The sequence below is a fragment of the Elaeis guineensis genome, chromosome 10 (genome assembly GCF_000442705.2).
Source record: "Elaeis guineensis isolate ETL-2024a chromosome 10, EG11, whole genome shotgun sequence".
Classification (NCBI taxonomy): Eukaryota; Viridiplantae; Streptophyta; class Magnoliopsida; order Arecales; family Arecaceae; genus Elaeis; species Elaeis guineensis.
Genome location: NC_026002.2, coordinates 24,285,809 through 24,300,967, shown reverse-complemented (window position 1 = coordinate 24,300,967; position 15,159 = coordinate 24,285,809). Strand labels below are relative to the sequence as shown.

The window sequence follows — 15,159 nt, the reverse complement described above, 5'->3', positions numbered from 1 at the left end:
TAAAAAAAATTATATTTTTTTTAATTTCGATTGATTGATTTTTTGTATAATTATATATAAAAAATTTTATATTTGATAATTTCAATTAGAAGTTCTATTTATAAATTGAAGTTTTTTAATATACATTTTATCATCACAGAAAATATATATAAAAAAAAAAATTATTTTCACAACCTTCATATTTTGGAAGTGGCTTACAACTCACTGAAAGGAGAAATTATTTGATGGATGGAATCACCCTCAAATAATCTGTCCCCTCAAAGATTCATGAGTCAAAACGTTGTTTCCTTCCTATTTACCTCCTTGGCTTCTTCCAATAAAATGGGGCGTTTTCCTCTGCTTAGTGGGCCCCATCCCAAAGTAGAAAATCAAAGAATTAAATTATGATGCTGACGACGTCTGTGTCTATCTCTTTCGCTTCTCATTTTTCTCTCCGTTCTCCTCTTCTTTTCCCCTTCTTCTCCCGATCTCTCTGCGTGAGATACAGAGATCATTGGAAGACTCCGAGGCTTAGCAGAGATGATAGGCAAAAGTCTCCTAAGATCCAAGGCCTCCTCAAAGGTGCTCAAGTTCCTCGCTTTGAATGTTTTTTTTTTTTTTTTGGGATCAACTCACTATATTTGTGTAATGGTAGTGGTGATTTTTTTTATTTGATTTGGCGTATAGTTGTGGTATTCGTGGTGTATGGATTGGATGGATGTGGCTTCTGGATAGAAGTCATATTTTTGATTTGAGGTAGTTCTCAAAGAAAAAAAAAAAACTTTTTTTTTATGAATGTATGGAATCTCCATGAGTGGTTCCAACTGGCTGGAAGATTAGCCACTTGGAATGTTTCTAAGCAGAAGTGGTTCGATGGAATTCCTCTAATTCTCTTTTACCACTGCTTTTGGTATTTTTTAATTGGTACTTATTTTGGGTCTGATCTAGATGTATGGTTTTTAGTGGGTGTTGAACGATTCTTATGGTCACTTCGTTTTCTGCATGTAGAGCTTTCTTTTTTGTGTGAATTGGGTCTAGATGGTTTCAATGCAGATTTTTTATTTTTTATTTTTTTTGGTTCTGAGTCGTTTCTTTGGAACTAGTTTAGTCTCAATTTCCATAGCAATTGTGTCGAACTTGTATTGTTATTATTTATGTGAGTTAATTATTGATGCTTTTGGCCACAGATTCTAGTTTAGACAATTTTAAATTCTTGTTTAGGTGAATTGGTTACTGATGTATACATCATAATTCGTTTTTTTATTCTAACTTTTTAAATCGGTTCTATATGAGTAGTTCCCAATGCATTAATTTATACACACAAGTACGTAGTTAATCATGAAACACTTGTTCTTATACATGATTTGGGTGGTCAGTTTTTGGCTGACATATTTTTTTTAGATTCCATTCCTCATTAGTATTTGTAAATGGATCTGTGTTTAGACGTCATGTAGTTCTTTCTTATATGGACCACATATTAATGCTTTTGATGACTGTTTGATAAAGTTAGCTTGTTGTAACTAGTTCTGGATCTGATCTTCGATGAGTATTTCCAGATGCCCATATGATTTCTTTTTGCTATTTATTTATTTTTTCCATGTCATTTGCTTATCTTGTTGTATCAATATCCCTGTTTTATCATTCATAGGTTGGCATGCTCATCAGGCATATTGCAACTGCTGAAGGGTTGCAGAGTCATGCACCTCCATACATTGCTTCAGTTGCAAGGCTGATGAGTTCAGAGGCATCGCTTCAGACTGATCCAACAGATGAAAGAGGGTATGAATATTATGATCTATTAAATAAACTAATTTCTAGTTTAACATTGAATATGCTGTCACTATTTCATGCCCTGTGGCTTGTTTTAGCTACTCGTATTCAACTTCCCACATTTGTGCAACAGGACTTGCATGTTGTGCATCTATTAAACGTGTTTTCTAGTGTCATATTATGAACTTGTCAGGTTTAAGGGGCATGATATGTTAGCACCATTTACTGCTGGATGGCAAAGCACCGACTTGCACCCCCTAGTCATCGAGAAATCAGAGGTAATAACCTCGGTGACTTATGTTGGTCCTTTTGTTTTGGTTTTCCCTGATAATCTACTTACCTTGCAAGCATCTAAAAGATGTGGATAACATAAATTATGACATTAACTGTCATGAGTTGTTACAACAATTTAACTTCGGGTTTACAAAATCGTAGCTCTAAAGGTTCAAGCCAGCAAAGATGAAAAATAACAGATTTTGGAACTATTTGCAATTATTTGGTGTAATACAATGTTGAAGTGGTTTTAGAAACAACATTGCTTCTAATATTACAGTGGTGAAAAATGTCATTTGATGTTTAACTGAAAGCTGTTGGTAAATGCTGCAGGGTTCTTATGTTTATGACATCAATGGGAAGAAATATCTTGATGCCCTTGCTGGATTATGGTGCACAGCTTTAGGTACTTAAAATCCTTGCTAAATTATTAAATGTCATTTTCAGATCCACTCTCTTCTAAGCACCAGTACATTGTTCTTGTTGTCACTGATATATTTGGTACATAATCTTAATATAGACACAGGTTACTAACTTTTATATTGGCTTATTGTCATCTTAACAAATAAATATGGCAACATCTAGTCTGAAAAGGTCTTCACAAATAGGCATTTGAAGAAAGTTAGTATTATTTTACAAAGCACACTATGCATCGCTTTAAGAAAAGGTTCTGGACTCTTGTTCTTCTTCTTATCTGTGGGAACTTCAACTTGTGTCTCTTTTTTTGCGGAATCTTCTGTCCAGCATCTTGTCAAATGATGGCCAGTGTGAATGTATGACTATTGCTGTCAAGCTGGTTCATGGTGCAAATTGTTTAGGAAATTTTGAAAATGATGATGTTAGCAAGGCCTCTGGATAGTGGATCATAATACACAAGGATTATTGTTGTTATGCCATATTCAAACTTAGTGCATGTTGATTACTAGTCAAACAAGAATGAAAACTGAGGTTTATTAGCACATAGAATCATAGGATTGAAATGGGAGGGGAAGGAACAGAGAAAGCACGCAAGCAGCACATTGTTTCCCTGTTTGTCATGGATGCCAAATCTGCATGGACTTGCTGTGAGTGAAGTATTAGAAAGGATTAAATTGCTTATAGCTAATTTTCAGGTAGAAGAGCTAACTTTTTGATGAAGCACCTGATGATTTTCCATAATGCCAATGCTTGGTAGACTTATTAGCAGCATACATGTTCCCATACAGTGATGTTATTTGAATAAATGTTTTGGTCAATTTGTATATCTCAATGATCACTTTTTGAGCACATTGGGGTTTGTCTTGGTGGTCACACCCTTCTTAGCAACCAAAGGTTATATGTTTGATTCTTGGGTGTTGCATCCCAAAAATCTGAACCTGGGTAATTACAGTGCAGGTGGGCCTCCCTCCATCTCTCTCTTTCTCAAACCCCCCCCCAACACACACACCACAAAAAAAAAAAAAAAAAAAAGAGAATGTTTGGTATATGACATGCATTCTTGCATATCAGTACTGCTTTACTGACACATAATTTTACATATGCATGCTGATGGAAATCTAAGCTGTTCTCAGAGAGGAGTGCTAACTAAAGCTTCAACCAGTTAACAACTGAAATATAATAGTTGAAGGCCCAGTCAAATTCTTGAGTTTCATTCTTTTACAGTTAGGTTATTCTGTGTCTAACATGCTATCTGCATTTTCATCTTGGTAGATTTGGTGTCATTTGAATGGTCTCTAAAGTTGGGTGGTCTATTGTGACATACAGGTCTCTTGTGTTCCCTTTTTTGTTGTGAAACATAAGATTGGTAGTCTCTGTTCAGATTTTGCACATCTTGACTGCCAACACTTAAATCAATAGTCTGATGTAAATTTCATATCCTCAATACATGGGAGAAAGAATTTTCTTTTCTGTTTAGTCAAGTTATAATTTTTGCAGGTCTTTAAGCCTCAAAATGGATAAAGCTTTTCTGATATTCTTTTTCGGAAGTAAAAGTTTTGAGAACTACAATGTTTTCTACATATCAATCTATGCACCACTACCACTAGATTGTTAATTTAATTTAATTTATTCTTTCATGAACATGCCATTTCAATATCTTTCAGGTGGAAGTGAACCTCGACTTGTTGAAGCTGCAACTGCACAATTAAAAAAATTGCCATTTTATCATTCCTTCTGGAATCGTACCACAAAGCCTTCATTGGTATGTTGGACTTCTTATATACTTCTAGCTTCTTTTATCTCTTTAAAAATAATTTGACGCTACCATAGTATTTGTATAACTCAATTCTGTTACATACCACTTTGCATGATTAACAATAACTTGTAACTAAAAAATTGAACCAAAAATGCTGCACCACTATGACTGAAATTTTTTCTCAACTTTGAACTGAGTTCTGTTTTAATTAGATGAAGGCTTCACCCTACTTTCCTAGATTCATCTTATTGTTGTTGGCTCCATTAGCTGCTACTCTATTCTTTCATATGAATCATTGATTAGTCTCCTGAAGGTACTTTTTAATGTTTATCCATGAAAATTTTTACTACTGTTCTTGCAGGATCTTGCCAAGGAACTTCTTGAGACTTTCACAGCAAGGAAAATGGGGAAGGTCTTCTTCACTAACAGTGGTTCAGAAGCTAATGATTCCCAGGTCTGTTAGTTTTCCTTGTATAGCTAGCGGAAATCACCAAGGATTCCTTATGATGTTTTTTCTCTAATTTAATATTTTAATTTATTTGGATGCTGTCAGACTCCCTGTTTCATGGTAAGAGAACAAATTTGGCGCTCTGCAGATATGTCAGGAGCAATGCAGACACCTTTTTGTTTTTCATTGTAGTTAAGAGCTAGTTTCTGCATCTTTATTGTTAGTAGTGAAGATCAAGTAGTAACAATAGTACACAAGGAGTGTGGAAATTGGAGAAACCAAGCCTCAAAAGTAACACTAGAGAACATTGAAACACTTGTTTCCACATATATTTTGTGGTGATGGGTAGGGAATAAATATTGACATGGTGCAGGATTTTTTTTCAGTGACTAATAATTTATTTGTTTCTGCAGACTTGATTCTCTCTTGACAAACCTAGCTATTCTCATTGTCATCTTTATTCAACACCTTTTTCTTGTTCTCACTGGGATTTGTTGCTTTGGCGTGCTTTATCAAGACTCTTCAGTTGTTTATTCTGATGTCAACTAGCCCAATCATGCTAAAATTTTCTGTCCTTTATCAGGTTATATTCTTACTTAAGGATCTAGCAGTGGATGTACACCTAGTCATGACAAGGATGGCTCGTGGGGTTGTGAAGCAATATAATTGTCATGATGATTTGACAATTGTCTAAATCTGGTTGGTCTCTAACAGGATGGACAGTGATGCTGGACACATTAAAATTGCAAAGATAGTAAAATGGACTTTTTTCTATTACGATTTGTTTCAAGAATTGAAGAATATCAGAGTATTATTTAATCTAATATGGAACTGTTATAAAGTTTTGTTGGATGTCTCAACTTGATACTTGGGATAGTACTTGTGTCTTAAAATGCTCGGCATAAGCCAAAGATGAACTGCCACTGTCAGCAGTATGTTTTCTATATTACCATAGGATTTTAAGGTCAAGATAGACAATTTTTTAATTAGTAACATCCATTACAGCTAGCTATGAATCTAGAAAGAGAATGATCGGTTTAATTTGAATTGCATTATTCTGCCATTATGCATAAACCACTAAAATACTCCAGTTAAGAAAGGACATCTTTTCACCTTCTTTCGGATGTTGCTACAATCTTTTTGTGAACTCTGTAAGGCTTGTTTGTGAATTTCCTGCCATATCCAGTAGGATCATCAGGAGAGAGACAGAGAGCACGGGGAAGGAAAGGAGGGAGAGGGAAAGTGGGAGAAGATGAACATGGGGGCTGTGGGCTCCAGTCCCTGCAGGATCAGTAAAACGACATCTCAAGGCCTGTTTTTTGATCCTCTGGGGTTTGAGCCCTGCAACTCCTGTTTGTTCACCTGTTCTTGCTCTCCCACTTCCTAGCTTCCTTTGCTGGTTCTCTCTCTCCAGCTGATCTTGCTGGATCTGGCAGGAAGTTCCTGGACAGGCCCTTAATCTTAGATATATCCTAAAGGTTAGCTTTATCAATAAGAAGGTAGTTGTCAACAATGATGAAATGATTATGTTTGACCGTTCAACAACATTCTGCTTGAAACCCCGAAAAATCAGCTAGTTTACAAGCTAAAATGAAGAAAATGGGACAAGATATTGGTTCCTGAAAAAGACCAAGGACTGCACTCTCTCACATAGTGACTTTTGGTGATTTAAGGATTAGAAAATTATGTATTTTTCCCTTGACTTGAAACTGACTGTTTATATTGCAATAAACATTTTGGATTCCCTTCTTTTGGGGTGTTGCAGACTGCTTTTCATCAAGTTCCTAAGCATGCAAAGCATCTGGATGAAGGAAGAATACAAGGTTGATATAAGGAACTCCACTCATCTCTTAGGTGGTGTTTTCAAAGTATACCTCAAGCGAGCCTACTTCATCTAGATGCTCAAAAAGCGAGCCTTAAGCACACTTTGCTGAGTTGCTGAGGCGCAAAAAGGGTGTGCCTTAGTGGTTGTGTACATTGTGTCTGTATGACTGTGGATGGTTGCAAGTATGTTGTGTCTGTGATGACTTTTTGTGTCTGTGATGACTTTTTGGGTGGTTGTAAGTGCATTTTCGTGACTGTTTGTTTGTGTGGATGAAATTATTTGTTGTGTTTGTATCTGTCGGTGTTGTATAACATCATGAATCATGGAGTAAGGTGAATACAGACACAACATACCTTAGTAAGATGTTGTATAACATCATGAATCATGGAGTAAGATGCATACCGTATGCTCATATGTATGTGCATATGAGATGCATACAATATGCTTACATGCATATTTTGCACCTTACTTTAGTAAGGTGCATGCCTAGCTTTGAGCCTTGGACCTAGCCTATAACTTTATTTCTGATATACAAATTAAAAGGAAAGAATCTGATTGAAATCAGTCTCCCTGCTTGATGACAGAATGATGAAAAGCCAACTGTAAAGCCACTTAGTTTATTTAGATATTCTTGATTTTATGTTTGTTATAGTTTTGAGGTTGTCGTGACATACATTAGCTTGTGCTAAATGCTTTTGAAGGCCGACAGAAATAAAATTTGAGGGTTCCAAAGGAGTCTTATCATTTACAGTATGAAGAACCTGCAGCAAAACTTCTTCAAATTGTGATTTTGACGACTCTGGAAGCTTTTAAATTTTTGGCAGCCCAAACTTTAAAGTTAAAACCTGGTGGTTTTTATGGGATTTTTCTCAGTTGCACTGCTCAATAGATGTAAAATCCAGAGTAGGTTTGGGCCATTAATGTGGTCTATTATCTATTGCCACAAACACATGAATGAGTTCTTTTCACAAACTCTAATTTTTTTAATATAAATTAGTTTAGACTTTAGATAGGTCGACCAAGAATTCTGGGTTAGAAAATAGCGATTGTGGATGAACTAGCCATTATATGAGGTTATACAGACATGATTTTTGGTCAGAAAATGAAGGCAAAAGAGTGAACAGTTCTTTGAAATTATGATCAATAGATTTACTAGAAAACATGAGAGCCTTTACTAGATATAGGTTAATAAAATGGTAATCAGTAGTTTTACTGAGAGGACAGTGTGAGGACAGGTATATGGACTTGTTGAAGTTTCTCAGAATGAGATTAGGTAGAAAATAAAACCTTTGTTATTAGATTGGTCATTTTTTTGGCAATGGATGTTTGCTGCTGAAACTTTTAAGGAGTTAAGGACTGAAAGAATTTTCATTTTTCATAGTAAAGTTTCTCCAAATGGTGTCATTCCATTTTGTTTTCTTTTTTCATTTTTTTCAAATGTGAGCCTTTGCCTTGCAATGTGGTTCATTTATGGTTATGTTTCTGCACACATGAAAAGTTGGTTTCCTATCTGCTTTGGTAGTTTTACATTTCTAAGGTTACCAATCTTTATCTAAGCAACCTGAAAATTATTGCTAAATGAAGATTAAATTGATTGAGCATGATATATTTTTTCGTCATTCTTTGACTGGGAGTTTCTTTCTATCAGGTAAAGCTTGTGTGGTATTATAACAATGCATTGGGAAGGCCAAATAAGAAGAAATTCATAGCACGAGCAAAATCGTATGTCATCAAATTAATTACTCACATCATTTATTTGGTATTTAATGGCATATCTTCATAAACTAGCACCAAAGGTGATAGAATGCAATGCTCTTTTATTGTATATATTGGTCTAATCTTTTGCAATATTTGCATTTTTGGCAGATATCATGGATCAACGCTAATAGCAGCTAGTCTTTCTGGGTAAGTAGCAAAGTTTATATTTGCTTTTAATTTAGATTATGAAGTGCATTTATGCTTGCAAAAAAAAAAAAAATCATCTTGATTTTATGGTTTGTCACTACTGAAAATGTGTAGTTATAGGGTGCAATGGCTTGTTTCTGATTCAGTTTCCTTTTGTTTATCACCATTGGCTTTTCTTTCTCCAATTAAATCATCTATTTCATTAACGGTTTGCTGCACCGACAGTCTTCCAGCTCTGCACCAAAAGTTTGATCTTCCAGCACCATTTGTACTGCACACAGATTGTCCACATTACTGGCGCTTCCATCTTCCTGGTACTCATTTAGTTAATTTTTTAAGCATGGTTTAACTTTTAGTATTTTGTTGATTAACTGTGCTGGAAGTACCAGGTGAGACCGAGGAAGAATTCTCAACAAGATTGGCTAATAACTTGGAGAATCTTATTCTTAAAGAAGGACCTGATACTGTAAATGCTTCTCTTTTCCCGCCTTAATGTGGATTCTTTAGCACGAGTAGAGGGTAATTAGTATTTGATTTGGTATGTATTCCAGATTGCTGCATTCATTGCTGAACCTGTTATGGGTGCTGGAGGTGTTATCCCTCCTCCAAAGACCTATTTTGAGAAGGTAAGAATCTGAAGTCTTCACTTTCTACCCGTACTTATACGATTGTCAGCAACTTTTATTTTATTTTGTTTATTCACAAGCTAAGGTTAAGTTAAAGAATAATATTCTGAGTATATGGGCTTCAAGTTTGGGTTGAATAATGAAAATACAATCCTCCTGTACCTTCTTCATTTCTAACTTTTTACTTGGACAATTTTTTTTTACACCACGAGTGTAGCAAAAATAAAGCCTTCTTCAAGAATTATGGGGTTATGACTAGAACCTCTCTTAGCACATGATATTGATCTCAGCTATATTTTGTCTCTAAATTCTGATCGTAGAAAGTTCATCATAATTGTAAAAACTTTACCTTTTCCTTTATTTACTGAGTAAAGGCTGAGTGAAAGAATGATCTTAGATAAATACCTGAGTGTATGAATGGGCTACTTAAAGTAATGTATTTTTAATGTACACATGATTTTATGCCCTGCAAAATCTGATAAGAGGATTCATCAAAATCTTTTAGGCATGCAACTAATTGCTACCCTATCTTTTATCTTACCTAATTGACTGATCCGAACTGCCACTATCATTTAGCATAACTATTGCAGTGGTCTGTCTTTAGCATAACTATTGCAGTGTACAAATTAATGTCAGCTAGAAAAGGCAAGCATGGCATGCTCAGGACGGTTTCTTATGGCACTACCATGTTCTCAAGCTTCCATGTTTTCTTGAGGATAGCTAGTGAAATTTAGTTTCATCTAATTCTCCACACATAAGAGGTTGTGGCTTTCTAATGGAGCTTTTAGAGCTTGCATGATTCAGTGACACCTCACTTTCTTGATCAAAGCACCATTTGATTTGAGATTGTGGTTATGGTTGTTGAGGAAAAAAATTCCTGAAGTTTTCAGTATTTCTGCCAACAGAAGAATCACATTCCCTTAGTCTTTGTAACCCTTGTTTGCCCATCAAGATAAGATGCACAATTCCACATGCTCTCGTTTGGCTCAACTTTGTTTTTTCTTTGTAGATTCAACATTCACATTCACTATACTAATTCTAGTGTCACCAATTTCAGACATTAACATTGACATATTCTACACATAACTAGACTTAAGCAGTTGAGCATATGTCCGCCTGGGCCAGGTTCAATCTTGGGTCTTATGTCAACTGAATTCTGCTAGGCCCAAGCCTAGCTTGACACAGTTTTTGCAAGCCTAGGCCTGGCCTGCTCGGCCTAAACAAGATCAGGTGGACCTAAGTTCAGTAGACCGTGCAAGCTCACCAGCCCACCCAACCTAGCCCAACCCTTTATTTTTATTGAAATTTTAAAATAAGAATATAAGAGTATAATATATAACATATAAGATAAATGATATAATTCAAAAGAAAGACCAATTATATATATATATATATATATGTTTGCATGCCTGCATGCATGTATATATAGAATTGCTGGTCGGTCAGGCTAGGTGGGTTATAACACACCAAGCCGAACCCAACTTGAACTTTGTGGCACGGCCCAAGGCTACAGACCAGCAACCCCAGCCGGAGTCTGGCAAAAGTCGCACTTGGGCTGGGTCAAGCCTAGTTTTCACAGGTCTACACATAAACCATTGAGGTTGCCTTTTGAATAATGGTAGGTTATTTATTGTCTGAAGATATTTTCCGTCCTTTCCATTAGAGCTAAAATAGAGGGTAAAATGTGTCGTAAATGTGTGAAACTTCTATTTTTGTGTTCAAGTGTAGGTTAATTTTATATGTTTCAGCACAATGCTAAAAGTGTGAAGTATTTTAATGCTGACCAGGATTCTCAAATTCTAGACATAAATAGACCACACTCAGGTTTCAAGCATATATGGACTTCTCTGCTAATTGTACATTAATTTTATTTTTTTTCCTTTATTTGTTCTCGAAAGATCCACTGTAATTTGTGATTCTGCTGCCTAATTCACTTGGTGATACAGCTAAAAAATCTGGCAAGTTACTCTTTGAGCATTCTAATCTTCTATTTGTAGCTTTTCACTTGTTTATTTGAAAGCCTTGTGTCTATGCAGTATTTGGACTTCCATTATTTGGCTTTTGTTATTTCATTGCTCTAATTTTTCTGCAGATTCAAGCTGTTGTAAAAAAATACGATATTCTCTTTATCGCGGACGAGGTACTAATACACAAAATGACTGCACGTTTACCAAGAAAAAGAAAAGAAAATATATTATTTTAGCTTCTTGATTGGTTTAAGGTGCTATTTTATCTATGTTTTTAGGTCATCACCGCCTTTGGAAGGTTAGGGACAATGTTTGGATGTGACAAATACAATATTCAGCCTGATCTTGTCTCTGTGGCAAAGGTGAGTTATTTAAGCATTGTTTTTTAGCTTATTCAAGTTAGATAATGATTTTGTATTTACTGATTTTCTAGGCTCTGTCATCTGGATACATGCCCATTGGTGCGATTCTTGTTAGCCCAGAAATTTCAGAAGTCATACATTCTCAAAGCAACAAACTTGGTCAGCTTAAACAATTCTGTCATTAGACTCTTATTTCTATATCTCTTTGAAGGATGTGTACAAATTATCACCACTTTAAACTTCCGATCTTTCAGGTTCATTTGCTCATGGATTTACATATTCCGGACATCCTCTATCTTGCGCTGTTGCATTGGAAACACTTAAGATTTACAAGTAAATATCACTACTCTACATGGCTTCCTTGTTTTAAACTAGAAAGTAGTACCCTATTAGTTTTGTTTTTCAAGAAGGGCAAGTACACATGATTAGCTCATGGTGACTATCTTTAATATTTCAAAATAATGACCAAGTTGACTAATTATTACCAGGGAAAGAAATATTGTGGAGCATGTCCAGGCTATATCTCCAAGGTTCCAGGAGGGCATTAGATCCTTCTCAGAAAGTCCCATCATTGGGGAGGTATTCTTTACTTGGTGCATTAATCTCACATTGACTTGAAACCTATTCTTCTTGTGGATGGACAATATTATGTACATCTGTTGAGAACCAGCGATTTACATGCAGATACGTGGAACTGGGTTGATACTGGGGACTGAGTTTACCGACAAGTCTCCTAACGCTACATTCCCTCCTGAGTGGGGTAAGTTTCATTTTTGTGCTTCCTGATTATACCATTCTCACTGCAGTAGATGAGTGTCAGATAGTTATACAGCTTTCAGTAGCTCTGATGTTGACATCTGTTTAGATACAGAGAACTTTTAGCATACATGAGTGAACACAAGTCATAATGGCATACAATGCTTATTTCAGGGGTCGGTGCAATATTTGGATTGGAGTGTGAGAAGCGTGGAATGCTGGTTCGAGTTGCTGGGGATAGTATAATGATGTCACCGCCCTTTATAATCTCCCCAAGTGAAGTTGATGAAGTAAGATGATACTTTCTCTATTAGCTCCTGATGGATATCCTTTTCCATATTTCTCATGGGCACCACATAAGTTTTAATCTTCAGTTGTTGTTTGCCAGTTTTTCAAGAGTCTTCTATCCTAGATATCATATTGGGCTTCTGTCACAATCTAAGCAGTAGATGAGCTTTGCTTAAATACATGATTGTAGGGTTTTTAATTTGGGACTTACTCCCAAATTGCAGCACTATGAGGCCATTGGCAATACCTCAGGCTATTATTTTCACTAGTGGAGCTGAAAGTCACAGTCCATTTTCTTTTTCATTAACTCAGTAGATTGTGAATGCTCATAATTTTAGTTCTGTTTTCTTTCAGTTAATAAGCATATATGGAGAAGCCCTCAAGAATACAGAGCAGAGAGTAGCGGAGTTGAAATCCCAGTGAAAACAATAGCCAAAATAGACATCAAGTGCTCGAGGGTGCAATAAAGAGTTTGCTTCTGTGGTTTATTTGTGTTGGTGAAAAAATTGTTGTCCATGTTCAGCAGAAGCTGGTTGTTCAAAAGGACATATCTTGCAATGCCATCTATATTTTCTGAAATGGTGCAAACTTTAGTTTTGGGACCGGGCTTTTGCGTAGTTGGACAATCAATTTAAGCCTCAGGTACACTAGAACTCATTAGGTTTCTGTAGCCCATCATGATTACAACTATTACTCCCTAATACCCCTGGCCCACCAAAGTTGATTTGACTGGATAGCAAGGATGATCTAATGTTTGCAGAGTTGACCTTCTTACCTGGTGGCTGGGCATGCATAAACCATGACTATCAGAGTTTGCAGGTCTGGAAGTGTTCATGATAACTTGTCACTTCATCCTCATCAACACCACTACTGAACAGAATAATAGACATCTCTCTTCTTTCATACATACCACCATGCAAAACATCAATTATAGCATTTTTGTAGAAGATACCATATCTAAATATGCATTAGCAGTAACACTAATTTTTACCTTGTTACTATCTTCAATTTCACTCCTATGACATTACCGCTATGGTTACTTTTAGTTACACTCAGGTAAATTTGAAACATGATTCTACTATGAGATCCATATCAACCTTTTCCAAATTCATTTAAAGAAACAAACTCATTGCAAACTTCCTAGCGATACATCACTTTTTCAACCGTATAAAATCCATGTTGCTACTTTGTCGCTGGGATTTATAGAGCATGCTTTCAACATAATCCAGACCTTGTCTGATGGCAACTTTTTTTGCTATTACTTAAAATGCAGCAGTTATCATCTTTAAGCTTGGAAATCAACCGTTTATTTCTATTTATCAGCATTTAGCCCATGATGATTGATGTTACCCACTCCCAGGTTAGGTGGTTGTCCCATTATCCAAAAGGCAGTTGCTACGACAACTTTGTAGTAAGCAACTTCAGATTTTGTGGCTCTTTCTCTTGCTATGTGTCTCTGGGGCAAGACTAAATACAGATTTAAAGGCTTCTGGAAAGGTTGAAGAGGAGTAAACGGCTTTGTACTCCTCTCTTTTCATTCTTTTATTTCTTTTCCTTGTTATCTTCATTTTTCTGTTCGTTGTGAGTAAAACAAATGTAACGTAGATGACTTTGAAGGTAAATTATAAGATCATCTTTTTATGAGCATTGCATGTGCTCATCACACGAGAACTTGGAAGACATTGTAATTTTTACGTGTTTCATATTTAAAGAAAAGTTGTGCTCATTTCTAAATTAAGCTTTGGGGCTTCAGCTCCTAGAACATTTCACTGAATAGATTGATGCAGTACATGAGCTCGCCTTGCAAGCCTTGGATCATAGCTTAAATAAACAAGAGCAGTAACCCTAGAGATCCATTCAAAATCCCAAAGATGATAGTGTCTTCTGCCAACTGCAAGCCTAAGAATCCAACAAAGTTAAAGAATAGTGAAAACAAGCTAGGAAATCTCCTTTTTATTTGTATTGATAATGATTAAAATTTATTTGAAGAAGTCGTAATGGACACCAGCTTCCAATTTAAATAGCCGAGAAATGCGATCCAAAATCCGTCACCATATACCCTATAAACTAGAGCAGACTTATAAAAATTAATATGTAACCCCTAGAGATCCATTCAGAATCCCGAAAGAATATAGGATGTATTTAAGATTACAAATATATTCTCTTTAGCTTTAGCAAGGATGAGTTTCTTCTGCAGACTGTGAACAGGAACCGGAGAATCCAGTAAAGCTTTTTTTAAAAAAAAAACCAAGGTAAGGAAATGTCCTTTTATTGGTGTACGCATGAAGAAGATGACAAAAATTAATGATTGGCCCATGCAGGTCTCGAACCTGCGACCTTCGCGTTATTAGCACGACGCTCTAACCAACTGAGCTAATAGGCCTATATAACAATGGGTGGTAATTAAGAAAGATCAAGATTGGTTCGGGGATAGCTTTCCTCTAACTTCAAATGCGACTCTTCTAATATGAAAAGACATGCTGTCTCTTGCCATAGATATAATCTATAGAATATAAATCATTATAAATAATGATTTTTTAATATGAACAAGAGTCACAAATCCAATATCTTAGCTCGGGCTCTTAGCATACTATAGATATATCAACTTGAGTCTTATTAAGTCATATATTGTGATAAAGAAGCTACTTAGTCTAGTTTCACTCCATATATTGCCCAAGCTTGGGCCAATTGGTATTAGAACAAATATAAAAGCTATCTAGATTTATTAAAGCAAAATATGTCCAAATTTAGACCAAACTTAACACACAGCCTTGTACTGGGAAAGAA

General features: G+C 35.8%; 1 protein-coding gene and 1 non-coding gene across 2 annotated transcripts; one reads left to right on the top strand and one right to left on the bottom strand.

Annotated features, from left to right (window-relative positions):
* Nucleotides 1-387: 387 nt before the first annotated feature.
* LOC105059874 (probable gamma-aminobutyrate transaminase 3, mitochondrial) lies at nt 388-12,951 on the top strand. The gene is made up of 19 exons (XM_010943362.3): nt 388-561; nt 1,628-1,758; nt 1,943-2,027; nt 2,356-2,428; nt 4,104-4,201; nt 4,557-4,649; nt 8,117-8,190; nt 8,335-8,373; nt 8,599-8,687; nt 8,763-8,839; nt 8,925-8,999; nt 11,092-11,139; nt 11,245-11,328; nt 11,400-11,487; nt 11,583-11,661; nt 11,817-11,907; nt 12,013-12,088; nt 12,259-12,374; nt 12,727-12,951. Exons 1-19 carry the CDS (start codon nt 520-522, stop codon nt 12,793-12,795), a joined length of 1,527 nt encoding a protein of 508 aa, XP_010941664.1. The 5' UTR covers nt 388-519; the 3' UTR covers nt 12,796-12,951.
* Nucleotides 12,952-14,681: 1,730 nt separating this feature from the next.
* On the bottom strand, nt 14,682-14,755 carry TRNAI-AAU (transfer RNA isoleucine (anticodon AAU)). Its single transcript has one exon. It is a non-coding gene; the product is annotated as a tRNA-Ile (tRNA).
* Nucleotides 14,756-15,159: the final 404 nt, after the last annotated feature.

Coding starts and splice junctions, on each gene's coding strand:
- LOC105059874 (XM_010943362.3), top strand. CDS start 520: ATGATAGGCAAAAGTCTCCTAAGATCCAAGGCCTCCTCAAAG. Junction 8,840..8,924: donor TTAAAGAAGGACCTGATACT/GTAAATGCTTCT, acceptor TATGTATTCCAG/ATTGCTGCATTCATTGCTGA. Junction 12,089..12,258: donor TACATTCCCTCCTGAGTGGG/GTAAGTTTCATT, acceptor TGCTTATTTCAG/GGGTCGGTGCAATATTTGGA.